This window comes from Pinus tabuliformis, chromosome X, assembly GCF_031772625.1.
Source record: "Pinus tabuliformis cultivar Carrire ecotype Pingquan chromosome X, CPIR1, whole genome shotgun sequence".
Classification (NCBI taxonomy): domain Eukaryota; kingdom Viridiplantae; phylum Streptophyta; class Pinopsida; order Pinales; family Pinaceae; genus Pinus; species Pinus tabuliformis.
The window spans coordinates 1,579,652,847-1,579,667,964 of record NC_142308.1 but is presented as its reverse complement, the minus strand read 5'-3'; the positions used below and the strand labels follow the sequence as shown (position 1 = coordinate 1,579,667,964).

Genomic DNA, 15,118 nt, shown 5'->3' with positions numbered 1-15,118 from the left:
ATTCACGAGGAAGAAAAAAAGCACAAACATTGACAAAAAGATTGTAACTTCTGTCATTACAATGGGTTGCCAGAAGACAAGGCATCACGACCCAGAAGAATAGAAAAAGAAGTTGTTGTAAAACCAGGGTTTTACAATTTTTTTTCTTCTGCAAATTATAAGAGTGACTAGAAATGACAATAGCATGCAACCAAAAATTGTAGAAAGTGTATTATACAACCACGAAGAGGGCCCTACTATGAGAAAAACGAAGACAGTGACTAGAAATGACATTAGCCTGTAACCAAAAATTCTCGAAAGTGTATTATACAACCATGAAGATGCCCCTGTCAAGAGAAAAAGAAAGACATTGTATTTGAGGCTAATTGAAAGCTGAATGTAGACTCACTTGAAATTTATAGTAAGCTAGTTGATAACTAATTGAAAATTTGACTTAAAGCTGATCCATATTAGTATATGGGCATCGAATGAGAACTTTGAACTGGGTTGCCAACTAATTCATCATAATATATGTAACCTATCTCCAGACAAATAATTCTTTTTTAGAGAGAATCTACAGTTGTATTTAGCTCCCTATGGATGTGATGGAAATTGATTTCCTAGAAGTGGTTCTTTAACTCCACAATTTTGCTTTTCCAGGAGGATAAACTTATAACTTCCAACTATGCTTTACTGTCATTTTTTTTTTGGCTCCATTACAATATTTGTATGTCAACAACATGGCACACTACAACCAAGAAGATGAACAATTACATCATTAAGAGTTACAAAACCATCTTGCCATCGAATAACCAACATTAATTAAACAACCATTTAACAACATAATAGCAATTACACTATATATATATATATATATATATATATATATATATATCACATTACACGTATAAATACCGCATTTGACTTGAAATTAAACTCTTCTTCACTTTGTGATTTTTGTGTTATCCACTAGCATAGACCCATCTTAAATATAGATATAATATGAGCGGAGAGGGATCCAATTTCTTCATTGGCAATTATTTTTTATGAGCAAACATTATTTAAATGTTTTGTATTTTATTTTTTTATTTTTTTTTTTTTTAATTTATTTTGGCCGACACTAGCAAAATTTCAACTTTGATGATGGACAAACATCGCTGTAACCATACTAGGCTGTAGAGTGAGCTTGGCATATTCATATTATTTTCATCCTCAACATTGAGGATTGTGTAAAGCTCAGTGGAAGATGCCCCTTGGAATGATGGACAAACATGGCTGTAACCATACTAGGTTGTAGAGTGAGCTTGGCATATTCATATTATTTTCATCCTCAACATCGAGGATTGTGTAAAGCTCAGTGGAAGATGCCCCTTAGAATAGTTTTGATGCCCCCAAAATGACTTCCATTCTCAACCCCTCCCCATGACATTTGAACTTAAGACCTCGTAACAACTAAACCCCATACAAACCAACTACCCTACAACTTATCATGGATCAACCACAACAATACTTATTATAATAATTTAAAACCAATATTTCTAATTACTTTTCCATATTTATCTCATTTACAAACCCCTCAACCCCATCCCATTATTATTACAATAAACACAATAATATATCACCGAGGAAAGAGTTCAAAATTGCGAAAACAAAAAACGCACAACAACCTCTGGTCCCAACATGACAACATGAATGAAGTAGGCCTCTCATGTTGGAGATGATTTAGGGGTTATTCCATGGCCTTCTCTCCCTTTGAAACCCCCCAACCATCCCTGTAATAATTTATTATATTATCTTTAACGATGCTACTTTTACTCTCAATCTTTAACAGCTACCGGCCTTCCCTCTTCAAAACCCTTATATAGAGTGTTTTCTCTCCATCGACCTCAAAAACCCTTATATAGAGTGTTTTCTCTCCGTCGACCTCATTGCCCTTTGCCTTCGAAGCATTTTTGCACAGTTAAATCCTTTGTCCAAAATCCTCGGGGTTTCACATTCGTGTCTGATATTGGGCGAGTTTCTGGCATATTTTGGATCCATCGATTTCATTCGAGCCCTCCCTCTGTGCACTATCTGGTATTGGGATGGCTGGAACTCAGGAGGATCTTGTTCTTACACGGGCAGTAGATGACGATTCGAGAGAGAATGAGGATGATGCCGGAAAGGAAGAGGACACTGGAGCTCAGGTTGCACCCATTGTTAAGCTTGAGGAGGTTACTGTCACCACGGGCGAAGAAGAGGAGGATGTCCTTCTTGACATGTAAATTTCTTAATCCATGGCTATTTCATGATTTTGTTTTCTCAGTTGAAAGTTGTTTTCATGGCCTCTTCGGTGGCCCTTTTCCTGTGCACATAAATGGGACCTTGACTATAAGGAAGATGCATTTGGGCAGTTATTTACTTCTAATTTTTCTCCTTTTTAGTAAGATCTGTTTTTATCGGGTTCTCGATGTTTTGTTCGCCTGTTGATGATGATCGGATTTGTCATTTCAATGGGGTGCTGAAGAAACTCTATGGTAGATGCATTTAGCGGGCTATGGTTTGTTTTTCGGGTAATTAGGGTTTTGCTTTTCTGTGTATTTTGTGAGTTTCTTGTTGTTTTGATGTCCCATTGATATTTTGATCAGCATTTTTTGATCTCATTATGGTCTGTAATAATTGTTTTCCTATGTTGATAGGCTGCCGATGAAGATTTTTTCGGGGATGCATTTGATGGTTTATTTTTTATCATTGGGGGTTTTGTATTTTGACGAGTCTTTTTATATTTTGTTGAACTATAGGCCATCCTTTTTTCAATGTCTTTGAAGAATCTATGATGGTTTCTCTGTTATTCTGGTTTAGTGGGGGGTGTGATGGTCATTTGTTATTGTTAAGCATACGGGGTTTCGTATTTTTTGGTTTTTGGATTAGCCATTGAATACTGAATTGGGCCTATTTGATAATTTGTCTTTTGGTTATTGGCATTAGGGTGATTTGTCTTTTTATGTTGTGAGGTGGTATGATTCAGGCATATGTCTGTTTTGGTCTTCTGTCAACTGTTTTCGTTGACTTTCTATGATGTTTTGAACAGGCTGTTGATCATTTCTGTACTTTATGGGGATGTATGGGATGAGCATTCTTTTGTTATTAAATAGTTGATGATTTGTATTCTTACATGTTTGATGTTATTATTGAGCTTTTTGTGGGATCCTTTTCGGTAATGTTAAGGAATATCTCCTGTGTTTTTAATAGGTCGTTGGTAATTTATCTTTGAATGCATTTGATATGGTGGGATATGGCAGACGTTACTTCTAATGGATGCCATGGGCTCTTAAAATGATCCTAATGCAGTTTCATTGTTTATTAATATTCCCATTCTTTTTTATATGTTTGACCCTGCAGGAAGGCGAAGCTGTACAGGTTTGACAAGGATGGGAATCAATGGAAGGAGCATGGTGTAGGAACAGTAAAGTTTCTTAAGCACAAGGATACTACAAAGGTTCGGATGGTCATGAGGCAATCCAAGACATTGAAAATATGTGCAAACCATTTAAGTATGTAAATTTGTTTGTTTGTTTTTTTTTTGTGTAATTCCCCCCTGAGATTGTAATAGCTTATCTTACGTCCAAGTTTTAAGAGGCTTTCTGTGCCGAGAATTTGTGTTGATCCTTATTATCTGGATTATGTTCTTTTCTTTTTTTTTGCCTTGCAGTTCATTCCCCAATGTCACTTCAGGAGCACGCAGGTAGTGATAAAACTTGGGTCTGGCATGCAACTGATTTCTCAGATGGGGAACTGAAGGAAGAACTCTTCTGCATTCGTCTTGGCTCTGTAGACAGTGAGCACTGTTCTTAGACTCTTCTAATCCTTGTTATGATCTTTTCTTTTTGTCTTGTATTTTTCTTTGATAAAATCAATGTTTGAGTACCTATATTCTTGGATCATTTCATTGAAGGGTTGATTTTGCATATGTTCTTAGGATGCTTTTGTGCAGATTATAGTGGGTTGGTAAGGGATCCCCCTCCCCAAACACCCTATCAGCATAGTTAAGACTTGAGTTTAGGGTGGCTTTAATTATCTCTGGTAATAGAAAATGATACGGAGGATTGTGCATAACCCACCCCCTTTTTGATTCCAATAAGCAGAGGTGGTCACTATGGTAATCCGATTTCAATTTGTAGTTAGAAAATGGGGTCACAACTTTCCATATTTTTTGTTTTGTTTTGTCTTTTTACATCAAACAATAGTATATTTATTAGAACCATAGTCAACTAAACAAACAGGAAACAATTTATTTGACAGGTGGAAGAAGTGATAGGCTTAGAGCAATTGAATTGTAGGCCATGCTTCTTGACAAATTGATGAACAGATGTCTCCTTACTTGAGATTTAGGTTGGCACCATGGCACCATCCTGTCCATCATTATACACTAATCTTGTCATTATCTTCTTCACTGTGAATGACTGGCCTGTTCCCTGCAAATAGATCTGGGCATAGAGGAGCCAATCCAAGAACAGTAATCTCTAGCACAAGACAATATTAATGATCTAAATACCTAATCCTGAAGCTTGAGTTTGATTTTTCTCTACTGGTTCTGAATCTCTGATTGAGAATCTCCCACTCGTCATTATCAAACCTTCTCCTTCATCATTGGCATCAGCTGCACTGCTGAGGTACTTTGGTTGGTTGTCATTGGACTTGAGAGCTTGAAGTTTCAAATGATTATAGTAACAGACAGCCAGAAAAGCCAGTCCACACCCACTCAAGTTTATGACTGTAACCTTTTCATTTATTACAGACAAAGATTATGTTATGAGCAGCCAGTCCTTGACAAGACCAGCAACATTCATAGTCAAGGCTGAAGTCTTTCCTATCAGAAGAAACACTGCAAGATTAAGAGCCAAGGCACAAGCAGAAATGTCATGTAATCCAAATCAAAGGAAGAGACCCTGATTATCAGAAATGGGTATTCTACTAAGGCCCAGGGGGTGCTGAGAAAAACAAGGCAACAAGGAGCAACAAAGATGTGATGGGATTCAACTTAATCCCTTTTGATGTTCGTGGAATTTGTATGAGAACCAATTGGGTAGTCTCACATGCAACTGCACTTAACTGGAGAATCACCTCCCATGCATTCATCTTGGCCTCCCCATAAGCTGAAATAGTAACTCCAATGGATATGGCCAACATATTGGCCTCGGGCTCACCTTTATAAGCTTCTTTCTTAAGGGAAACCACAATCAAATACACAGCAATGGGAATTAGAGCTTTCAGCATTTGAAATAATGATACTGAGAGGAAAACATAGGCAGAATTTGAAAACCAGAGACCCAAAGAATACACTTATCAATACTATGGGTTCAACGAGCTTGAAGACTCTTACAATAGCAACAGCCAGTGTTGAGTAGAAGCCCATGTGAATCATGGTGGGACTGATCACACTAAAGTTGTCAAGCAATGGCAACTCCAATGGATATGGCTAACATATTGGCCATGGCCTCGCCTTTATAAGATTCTTTCTTCAGGGGAACTGCAATCGAATGCATATCAAATGGGCACAAGAGCTTTCAACATTTGAAATATCGATACTTTGAGAGACATGCACCAAGGGCTGCATCATTTAGGATTTGTACTCAGTTTAGGTGTCATATTCAAGGGGAAGTTGTTATGCTTTCCACCACTTCATAGATTGTTAGAGTGATGAAACAAAAGAGGCTCCCTCTTGAGGCTAGATTATGTCATTCATATCAGCTGTGTTGTTGATGTCCTAGCTCAGCCAGGTCTTGCCAAAACTCTGTTGAGGTTCAAAATTTATTATAAACTGAAATGTCTTCACAAGAATTGACCTCATAAAATGCCATAATCACAAGATATGCCATACATGGCTGTGATTATGGCTCGCAAGACCCTTAGACTTTGAGCAATGAGGCTCGCAACATCACTTATGATTATGCACTCTACAATTCTGTGACCAGCTGAATGTCAAGCAATTGAACCGCGATTTAAATCCTATTTTGTCAGCAATAAGTACTATACTTTGTCTTTATTTAGTGTAGAGAACCAAGCACTTATTCTGCTCATCTATAGAAGGGACAATGGTTGTTTGCCTATGAGGTATAAGGAAATCCTATCAGGAATACCCTAGGTGCCCTTCCTTCGGTACATCTGGTAGTTAGCTAAAAGTGGTTTTTCATGACTCCAGTTCTATTTTCAGTGGGCGGCTTGGCACCATTTTTAGAAAGGAGGTGCAAAGGAGCTGCCTAACTTAATTTGGGTGATTTTAAAATTCCTCTTTGTTAAATTTGGAAAACTTGAAGTTTGGGAAATGTTTATTTTGTATTTTTGACAAAGTTGACCCCGTTGATTAGTTTGCAACTTTACATGTGAGATGGAACTTTATTATTGAACAAGAAAGCTGATTTGGAATTCTTATTTGTTGAGACAAATTAGTTAGTAATGGAATTCTAGCTGATTGCATGAGTTTTTGTTTACTTATGAAGAGATCAAGCCACTTATTGCAATGGTTTAGTGGAAGCCATATTTATGGTTGTTATCGGGCAATTTTGCAGCATTTTCCTCACTTCAGCCACTCAACAACAGTTAGATTTTGCATGAATAGGCCACCCACCTTTGGGAATTTGGGGAGCTATAAGAGAACACTGAATGGCATTATTTTCTAGAGTTTTCTCAGTGAGCAGTCAACGTTCTCTTCCATCCTTCCTTTCTCTCATTGCTGCCTACATCTCTGTGCAGTGCATACTATTGCAATCATTCTCATATTTTATCTCCATGATGCAAACAATCTTTTGACTAATACAGTGATGGAGTTTGACCATGCAGTTTCTTTACAGCTCTCCAAATTCGATGGTTGAACAGTGTTGTATGTTGCAGTAGTGTGAATGACCTAAGTGCCTGTACTTTGAAGATTTTTTATCACTTAAAAGTGCACAACCATCTTTTCTTCTTTCATATTTGGTGGTCGTGGACTGGGATTTTGCATATTATTTGATCTTATAAGTTTCTTGTGTCCTTGGATGCTTACACATATATCAATGAAAACTACTTTCTGTGCTGATCACTCATATTGACCAAGCATATGCTTCCAAGTGCTGAAAGTGCATGAACACGAGGGACACCCTCCTGACTGGAGAAATGACAGTCCAAACAGAGGAGTAATTAGCTGTGACCTTAGGCTAATTAGTAATTTCTCATAGTTGTTTCTTAGTTTTGCACAAATCAGATCAGAGAGAGAACACTTCCCAATACATAGTATTAAAAATTATAAGATGAAGTTTGAATTTAACAAAGTCAAAGGATGAACCGAAGTCTTGGATAGCTAACGCAGATCTGACACCTTCATGAGACAGAAATCAGAATGCATGGACAGAGACTACTAGGAGCTTTCCAGAATATTTCCAATCTAGCTCATGCATGGACGAGCACAAATTCTCTTCAACAAGAGAATGTGCAAGTTAATTAATCTTCAGTAAGTTGACTACATGTGGATGAGATATAGTGAATTATCTACAAGTTGAAAGGTTCTTTAGCAAATGTATGCTAAAAACATGTGGATCTGGATTAGCTTAATCTCCAAGCTAGGTTACAACTGAATGTACATCATGGGGGGTAAACATGCAAGGGTCACTTGATTGTCAACAGCCATATACAAGGAATTCATATCACCCACCTGAGAATCGGGCAAACTGAAAATCACTGATATGTCGATGTTGCATAAGGAGAACACATATTGCCCTATTTCCAGCTAGAGGCCCCATTATAGTCAAGGTTTGCATTTTCAAGACTACAGGGATTGCAATTTTCATTCACAAGAAAATTTGTCCCATTTTCTTACCAGAATATGCATCGAGAAGAGAGGCTGAACCAGTGCCCCTTATTCCATGCCTAATCATCAAGCCCAAAATAACACATGCTTTTCTTGGTGGAAAACATCACTTGTGGATGACAATTTAGCAGAAGCATGAAAAACCATGTGAATGGGATTATCGTGCACCCAGATAACTAAAAAACAAATAAGTCTATCAAGGATTGTGCAGACGAAACTTGGAAGCAGTCGGAAAAATCCTTGTTAGGAATCGAAAGGCCCCAAACATCTAAAAAGGTTGTGAAGGCTTTAGGGAACAAAGCATGATGCTACAATTCCAACACCAGAAGTCAATAAAACGTTTTTTTCTCTTTTACAATGTCATGAAGATCGTAACCTCGAATACTAGAAGAGGTAAGCCAGAAAATAAGGGTAGAGCTCTATAAAAAGAAGCTAATATTTGACAAGCCTGACATTGTGTTTGTCTAATAAACAAAGTTGTCAAGTGAAGCAATTGAAATGGTATATTTGAAAAAACACAAAAGATAGAAGAAAACAATGGGCAGAGTATATGGCCTTCTGATATGGTGGGATCAATACAAATTTTGTACAAGTATATGTAGGGAGATTATGGGTAAGCTAAGACTTCTCCTCGAGCATTGGAACTTGTAATTTTATGTAACCAATGTCTATGGAACTAATTTAGCTGTTTCAAAACCTATCTATTGGAAACTCTTGTAATAAGAAATGAAGAACTATTGCAATTACCCTGTAGAGGCTTTAATAACACCTGGTATTCTAGTTAGTGATTTTATTGGACCTCATGTGCATATCCTACATGCACAGGATGGACTATTCATATGTTATAGGGTATTATTCTTATTATTTAGGGTGCACATCTTCAGGTGCTCAAGAACGATTACTAGAACAGTCAGTTAATTCTGCAATTTAAATGATGAAAAAGGAGGTTATAGGAGTCTAGTTTTGGTTCTCATCCACAATGTCACACTAGTCTGCCTGGGCATGGTTCTCATGGTTTAATAGTGACTTGAGGAGTCATAATACCACAGATCACTAAACACGAACAGCTAAGGTAGCCCAAGGACAATAGCCATCTTTACACATTAATTAACAGGTCTTACATTAATTATCCTAGGGGGTTTTAATACTTCCAAATGCTTAAAAAACAATTAGCAGAGCATTCACATTACACATTCCAGCAATCTTTTCTATAAACCAACCAAATGCAGTCAGGAGAGCCCTCCTTTTAAACTATACAACCTTATTGTTAGTATGATCAACCTTATTTTAATATATAGTGTGACAAATCGTATGTGACAGGCAGGTGGAAAACTTTTCTCGCAATTGACTAAGCGACGTCCTGCAAGCCAGACTTGAGACGGAAACCCTCGTCAGAAGTATATGCTTGGCTCTTTTCCAAACAAATAAAGAGTCAATGAGGTTTTGTGTAATCACTTCTAGTATCGTATTGGGTTATTGTTAGAAGTGATAATTGGATTCGGATTCTCATCGAGTGAGTTGTTCTGCTTTCTCAATTTGAGAGGGTTTGTTTAGAGGGAAAAACGAAAGAGGACATACAAGAATAGTGAGGGGAAAGATGTAGAGGAAGAGGATTGAGAACATCGCCAGCAGGCAGGCTACATTTTCCAAATGTAGGTGGATTGCTGAAGAAAGCTTACGAGCTCTCGGTGCTCTGCGCTGCAGAAGTTGAACTTGTGATTTTCTCCCCAACAGGAAAGCTCTATGAACTGTTTTTTAGTGCAAATCCTACTATTTTGATTCTAATAATCATGGCTATGCAAACCTCATGAGATTCTTACTAATAACCCCGGTGATGCAAGCCCTAGTAAGCTCGATGTTGAAAAACTTAGTGTAAAACCTCCAAATCGCTGGTTTTGTTGTAGTGCTTATTGGAGAGTATATAAAAAATTTCACACCTTTTTATGAGATATGGGAGGAAAACATGTTAAAGATTTTTAATAAATATAAAATTTCCAAAATGATGCTAGTTACGTGTGATTCTTTTTTCATTGTTTGTGATTATGAAAAATGAAACTCAATGTTTTTTCATTAGTGCACACATATTTCATTATATAATTGCATATAGAAAAATCATTCCAGAGGCGATAACAATAAAAGTGAAGAATTTATGGTCCAACCTTATATTTAAGGGAGATGTTTAAGGATGACGTTTGAATTTTGTTTTTCATTTTAAGACATTTGGAGCAAATATTAGGAAGGACTTTGAGAAATGATTGTCCTTGATTTTCAAAAATGGAGTTGTTCCTTTTGCAGCCATATGCCCCAAGTGACCATCAAAAGGAGAGCTCATATGTTTTTTGGATGTTTTCTTTATAGCCATTTTTTTACACATATCCATAGAGTCCCCATGCCATTGATGTGAATTAGTTGTTCGGTTTTTTTTAACCAAAATTTTTAACCAAACAAGAAAAATTAAAAAAATACCTCAAGATCAAAGACTGAAACAAAGACCTATTGACATACCTTTTAAAGTATGGAAAGAACTTGTAAAATCATATGAGAAGTTGGATGCACAAAGAAAAGCCGGCAATGAGAGCATTCAGGTATTAAATTTTTCATTAAACATTATTTAGAATGTATTAATACTTATAAGTATCTTAGACATGTATTTGTGTGAAAATAAATTGAATTGGTTTATGTTTAAGGACAAGGCATCCAAGGCGAGGTTAACCAAGACAAAAGTCACTCATCGTAGTGGCCAGAAAGGTTTAAAAGCACTGATAACAACCTTTGTAAGTATATTAAACATGTGATATTTTTTTAATAAATTTTGTACTAGAAGAAAGTCATTGTTATCTAATTTCTCCCTATTTACTGATTGATAGGAACTAAAATATGGAAGACCTCCAAATCATTTGGAAAAGGAGGTGCTGCAGCAAAAGAGATGGGTTGAATTTGTTGTTTGGATGGACTCTATAGTATGTAATCTTAGTTGGATTTCCAATATACTTTTAAACCATATTTTCATTTTATTTTTTAGTACTATTAGATATTATATCTTACCTCATTTTATGGTTAACATTGTATAACAAAAACATGCGTTGTGTTATGTAATTAATACTAACATGTAATATTGATTTTTTTTGTCAGAATGCTATAGGTAATGATTGCCAAGACGATGATCCAAATTATGTTCAACATATATCAGGAGATGATGAGGATGAGGATGAGGATGATGGTGGTGAAGGAGGAGATGATGATGATAGTTGCGGTGTTGGTGATGATGTGGATCAGAGTAATGAGGATGGTCAAGATGATCATGAGGATGATCTTGGTGGTGGTAGCTAGGCATGCACATGCATTGTTTTTTATGAAGAAATTATTGTGTAGAATGACATTGTTATGTTTAGATGGGTGTTGTGAATTTACCCTATATCAATGAGACATTTTGATTTTGTAATCATACGATGAGTTTGATTTATGTATGTTGTTAATTTATCGTAGAATAACGATATTCATGAAATATTTTGATTTGTTAATCATATTTGAATTTTACTTGTTTTGATTAAAAATAATACTGATTTTATTAGTATTATGTTGCTATTTTATACATGTTTTGAAAATTGTTAATGACACATTGTTATTTTTTTGGATGGATGTTGTCAATTTCTCTTAAATTTCTTTACAAATGATTTTGAATTGTGATATCTGCTTTAATGATATTTAGAAACTATCATATATTTCACTATGAATTTATAAAGGGGGTCATATATGTAAAGAAAAATATACTCTATATAAGAAGTCAAATGCGAATGTAACCATGGATGCAAAATTGAAAGTAAAATTGGACGTTAACCTAGGAATTAATACAAAATGCAAACAATTGACATACAAAGTGTTTTAAATTAGAAGTGAAAAATTGTGCAATAGTTGACACAAAGAAGGGAACAAAACATGGCATACAAAAGGATATCAAATTGGGCAAAAACAAGGACACATAAATGGGCACCAAATTAGATGCAAAAAAAGACAACAACTAGATGTAAAATAAGATGCAAAGTTGAGCGTTAAAAAGAAGCAAAAAACGTTACAAATTAATATGCCAAATGATGATGCAAATAATGGTGTAAATTTGGGATGAAAACTTGGGTGCAAAAAAGGAAAAAAAAAAGATGTAAGAAAAGACATAAAACAAGATGCAAAATGGGGCTGAAAAAAGGTGAAACCAAGGATGCCATATTGGATGTAAAAAATGATTCCTAATCACATGCAAATTTAGGCTCGAACTCAGACACAAAATTATATGCAAATGTGGACACAAAATGAGGCAAAAAAAGATGCAAATTTGGATGGTGAAAACGATGTAAAACTAGACACCAAAAAAATGCAAAATTGGATGAAAAAGTCGGTGTAAATAATGGTGCAACATTGGACACAAGTAGACACAAAAAAATGGTGCAAAAAGGGGCATAAAATAGCTTAAAATTGGGTGCAAAACTTGGTGCAAAAACAAATACAAAAGTAGACGTAAAAAATGACTCTAAATTGAATGTACCATTAGACACAAAATAAGATGCAAAGGTGGACACAACACATGACTCAACATAAGATGCAAATATAAATGAAAATTTGGATGCTCAAAATGATGTAACATTAGATGCAAGAGATGGTGTTAAAAATGATGCAAAATTGGATGAAACAAATGACGCAAAATATGGTGCAAAATGAGATGGGAAAAATGGAGACAAATCAAACGTAAATGTGGATGTAAAAAATGGTCCAAAAAAAGATGCAAAAATGGGCACAAAAATGGATGCAAAATTTGGTGCTAAATCAAATTCAACACATGGTGCAAAGATAGGCACCAAAGCTGGTGCAAAAATAGAAGCAAAAACTAGTGTAAGACTAGATACAAAACTTGGCGTAAGACTAGATGCAAAAACTGACACAAAATGGATGCATAAAAAGACGTTAAATTGGATTCAAAATACAGTGTAAACTTGATGCAAATGATGGTGCAAAAATGGAAGCAAATAATGACACAAAATAGGAAGCAAAAGAGAATGAAAAATAGATGCAAAAAATGACACAAAACTAGAAGCAAAACCTGTCATAAAATAAGATGCAAATCTTGGTTCAAAATTTGACGCAAAAAATGATGCATAGTTTGGTGTAAAAAATGATGCAAAATCTAGCGTGAAAAAGGATGCAAAATCAGGTGCAAAAAAGGACGCTTTAAAAATTGTACAATAGAGCCAGATTTAGCGCCAGGTTGCTCATCACAATTACAAAAAAAATGCACTAAAATCTGGCGCTAAATCTGGCGCAAATCACTGGTTTTGTTGTAGTGTTTCTCATCATCTGGATGCATCGAAGTGGGTGAGTCAACCTCTTTGTTGTGAGGCATGAGTTCGATGTCCTGTTCCAACTACTGCTGCTCCATGTCTGCATCCAACTGTTGAAGTGCATGTTCTATCTCATGAGCAAAGTCTTGTCCCTGCGATGGTTCACCCTGTTCACCTGATGCCAGCTGTTCAGATGAACAAACTACTTGTACGAGCATTGCTTTTTCTGTTTGTACATGTTGCCCCCCCTGTTGTATCTGTTCTTATTGCGCTTCCATCTCCTGTTTGCGTAGCTCTTGTTCCTTTCATAATTTCTCCCTCAGCTCATGCAACTCCTTCTCTACTTCTTCTTTTCTCTTCTTATCCTTCTCCTTCTGCATGATTCACTTGTCGCATTTTATCTATTTGCCTCTATAGCCATAGCTGCTTTCTCTACAAGTGGATATGCTCAAAACTTGCACCTTTGATCCTCCTCCATGCGATCGACAATATTCCTCTTCCCTTTGTCGCGCACTGGTATGCTTGGCTCTACTGCCACTACTGCTACTACGGGTGCTCTTCGTGATGCTGCTTCACTCTATTTTTCTAACCACTCCACAGCAAATCTGACTGGTTCATTGGGTCTGGAGAAACTGTAGCAATATCTCCATGGGTCCTCCTCAGCCCAATGAAATGCCCCATAGATCCATTTGAACTGAACTCTCGTGCAATGATCCTTCACAATGCAATGTGGGTCATTGATCTGAAATGATCATAAACTAAGAATTGATGTAGAATTAATTAACCATTAATGATTTGAATGTTAATTGAAAGTGTGGAAATCCAGGAAAACTTTCTTGAGAAGAACACTTTGCAACAACTGATTAAAAATAAAACCGATGCATAACAGAAGTGAAAACAATAAAAACACAGTGATACCAGACAGCAAGATTTATGACAGAGCTCATCCCTGATGGACTACATCTCCAGGTCCGCTTTCAAGATGGGCAACCGTTTTTATTACGAATGAGAAGAAGGTGTTGATTACACAGAGATTTGATCAGTCTTAATGTGCATGCAGGAACTTCTAATCATTGTCATCAGATAGCCCTCTGAACCCACTTTCCAATGCTTCTTACAGTTTCCAAAACCAACCCTGGATGTTCCCATAAAACTGAAAACAAAACCGCCTATGTCCTCCAGAATCTGCATACAAAAGTAAAAAACCACTCTAATCTTTCAAAGAAGCAAATCCACCTTAAAAAGGCCTGTAGGTACATGATAACCTCCATGGGCTGATTACAGGATGAATTGGTTGCTTCATGATATGTTTTAGAACCTCAGTCTAGTTGCAAGGAGACACATTGCTAGGTTGGCATGGCCATTGAATAAGTTTGTTGACAAACTATTTAAAAAAACATAAAATACCATAGCATAACCTTGAAACTGCAAACAATTTGGTTGACCAAGCGGAGGGTTGTAACCACTGCATGTGAGTGTTGGCGGTCTAACCATCAGATGCCACCATGCATTTTCCCCCGGCGATTCTGGCAATGGTTACGCTAACCGTCCAGCACGTTCACATGTCACAACTTGCCATGGTAAATGTTGCAGTTTAATTGTGTCAATACCCCACTGTGGTTAACGTTGTGGTGAGTTCTGTTCACATCGCTAGTCTTCTCCGACACGGTTCCGACACAGTTTCGATGCAGTTAGGTACTATGTTCAATGCTAACATCGGCAGTTAATCCATGTGCTGATCACATGTCTCATCACCCCCGCGTGGTTTAGGACTGATGGCTTACGTCTGTAGTTTTGAACCCTTACGGTTAACCTTGTCTCTGGTCACATCACCATAGTTCCGTTGCGATTTAAGGACGTGGTTAGGAACTGTTTGGTGTTTTATATTGTTTTACAATATGATTAGGCCGAAAGCTATTATATTAGGGTTTTAGGTCATATAACTTAGGTTATAGCATGGATTTAGCATAGGTTTATACTTTGCTTATGG

The 15,118-nt window shown here is 36.6% G+C and overlaps 1 protein-coding gene across 4 annotated transcripts; it reads left to right on the top strand.

Annotated features, from left to right (window-relative positions):
- The first annotated feature begins 1,856 nt into the window (after positions 1-1,856).
- On the top strand, positions 1,857-11,092 carry LOC149146052 (ran-binding protein 1 homolog c-like). 4 transcript variants are annotated; one of them, XM_089448875.1, is made up of 5 exons: positions 1,857-2,239; positions 3,361-3,512; positions 3,671-3,796; positions 10,669-10,761; positions 10,934-11,057. In XM_089448875.1, the coding sequence occupies exons 1-4, from the start codon at positions 2,064-2,066 to the stop codon at positions 10,734-10,736; spliced, it is 522 nt and encodes a 173-aa protein (XP_089305001.1). In that variant the 5' UTR covers positions 1,857-2,063; the 3' UTR covers positions 10,737-10,761; positions 10,934-11,057. The 4 variants fall into 4 exon arrangements, with proteins under 4 accessions (XP_089305001.1, XP_089305004.1, XP_089305003.1 ...); XM_089448876.1 differs by lacking the exon at positions 10,934-11,057 and adding an exon at positions 10,489-10,575 and having other exon boundaries at positions 1,863-2,239; positions 10,669-10,765; XM_089448878.1 differs by lacking the exon at positions 10,669-10,761 and having other exon boundaries at positions 1,858-2,239; positions 10,934-11,092.
- Positions 11,093-15,118: the final 4,026 nt, after the last annotated feature.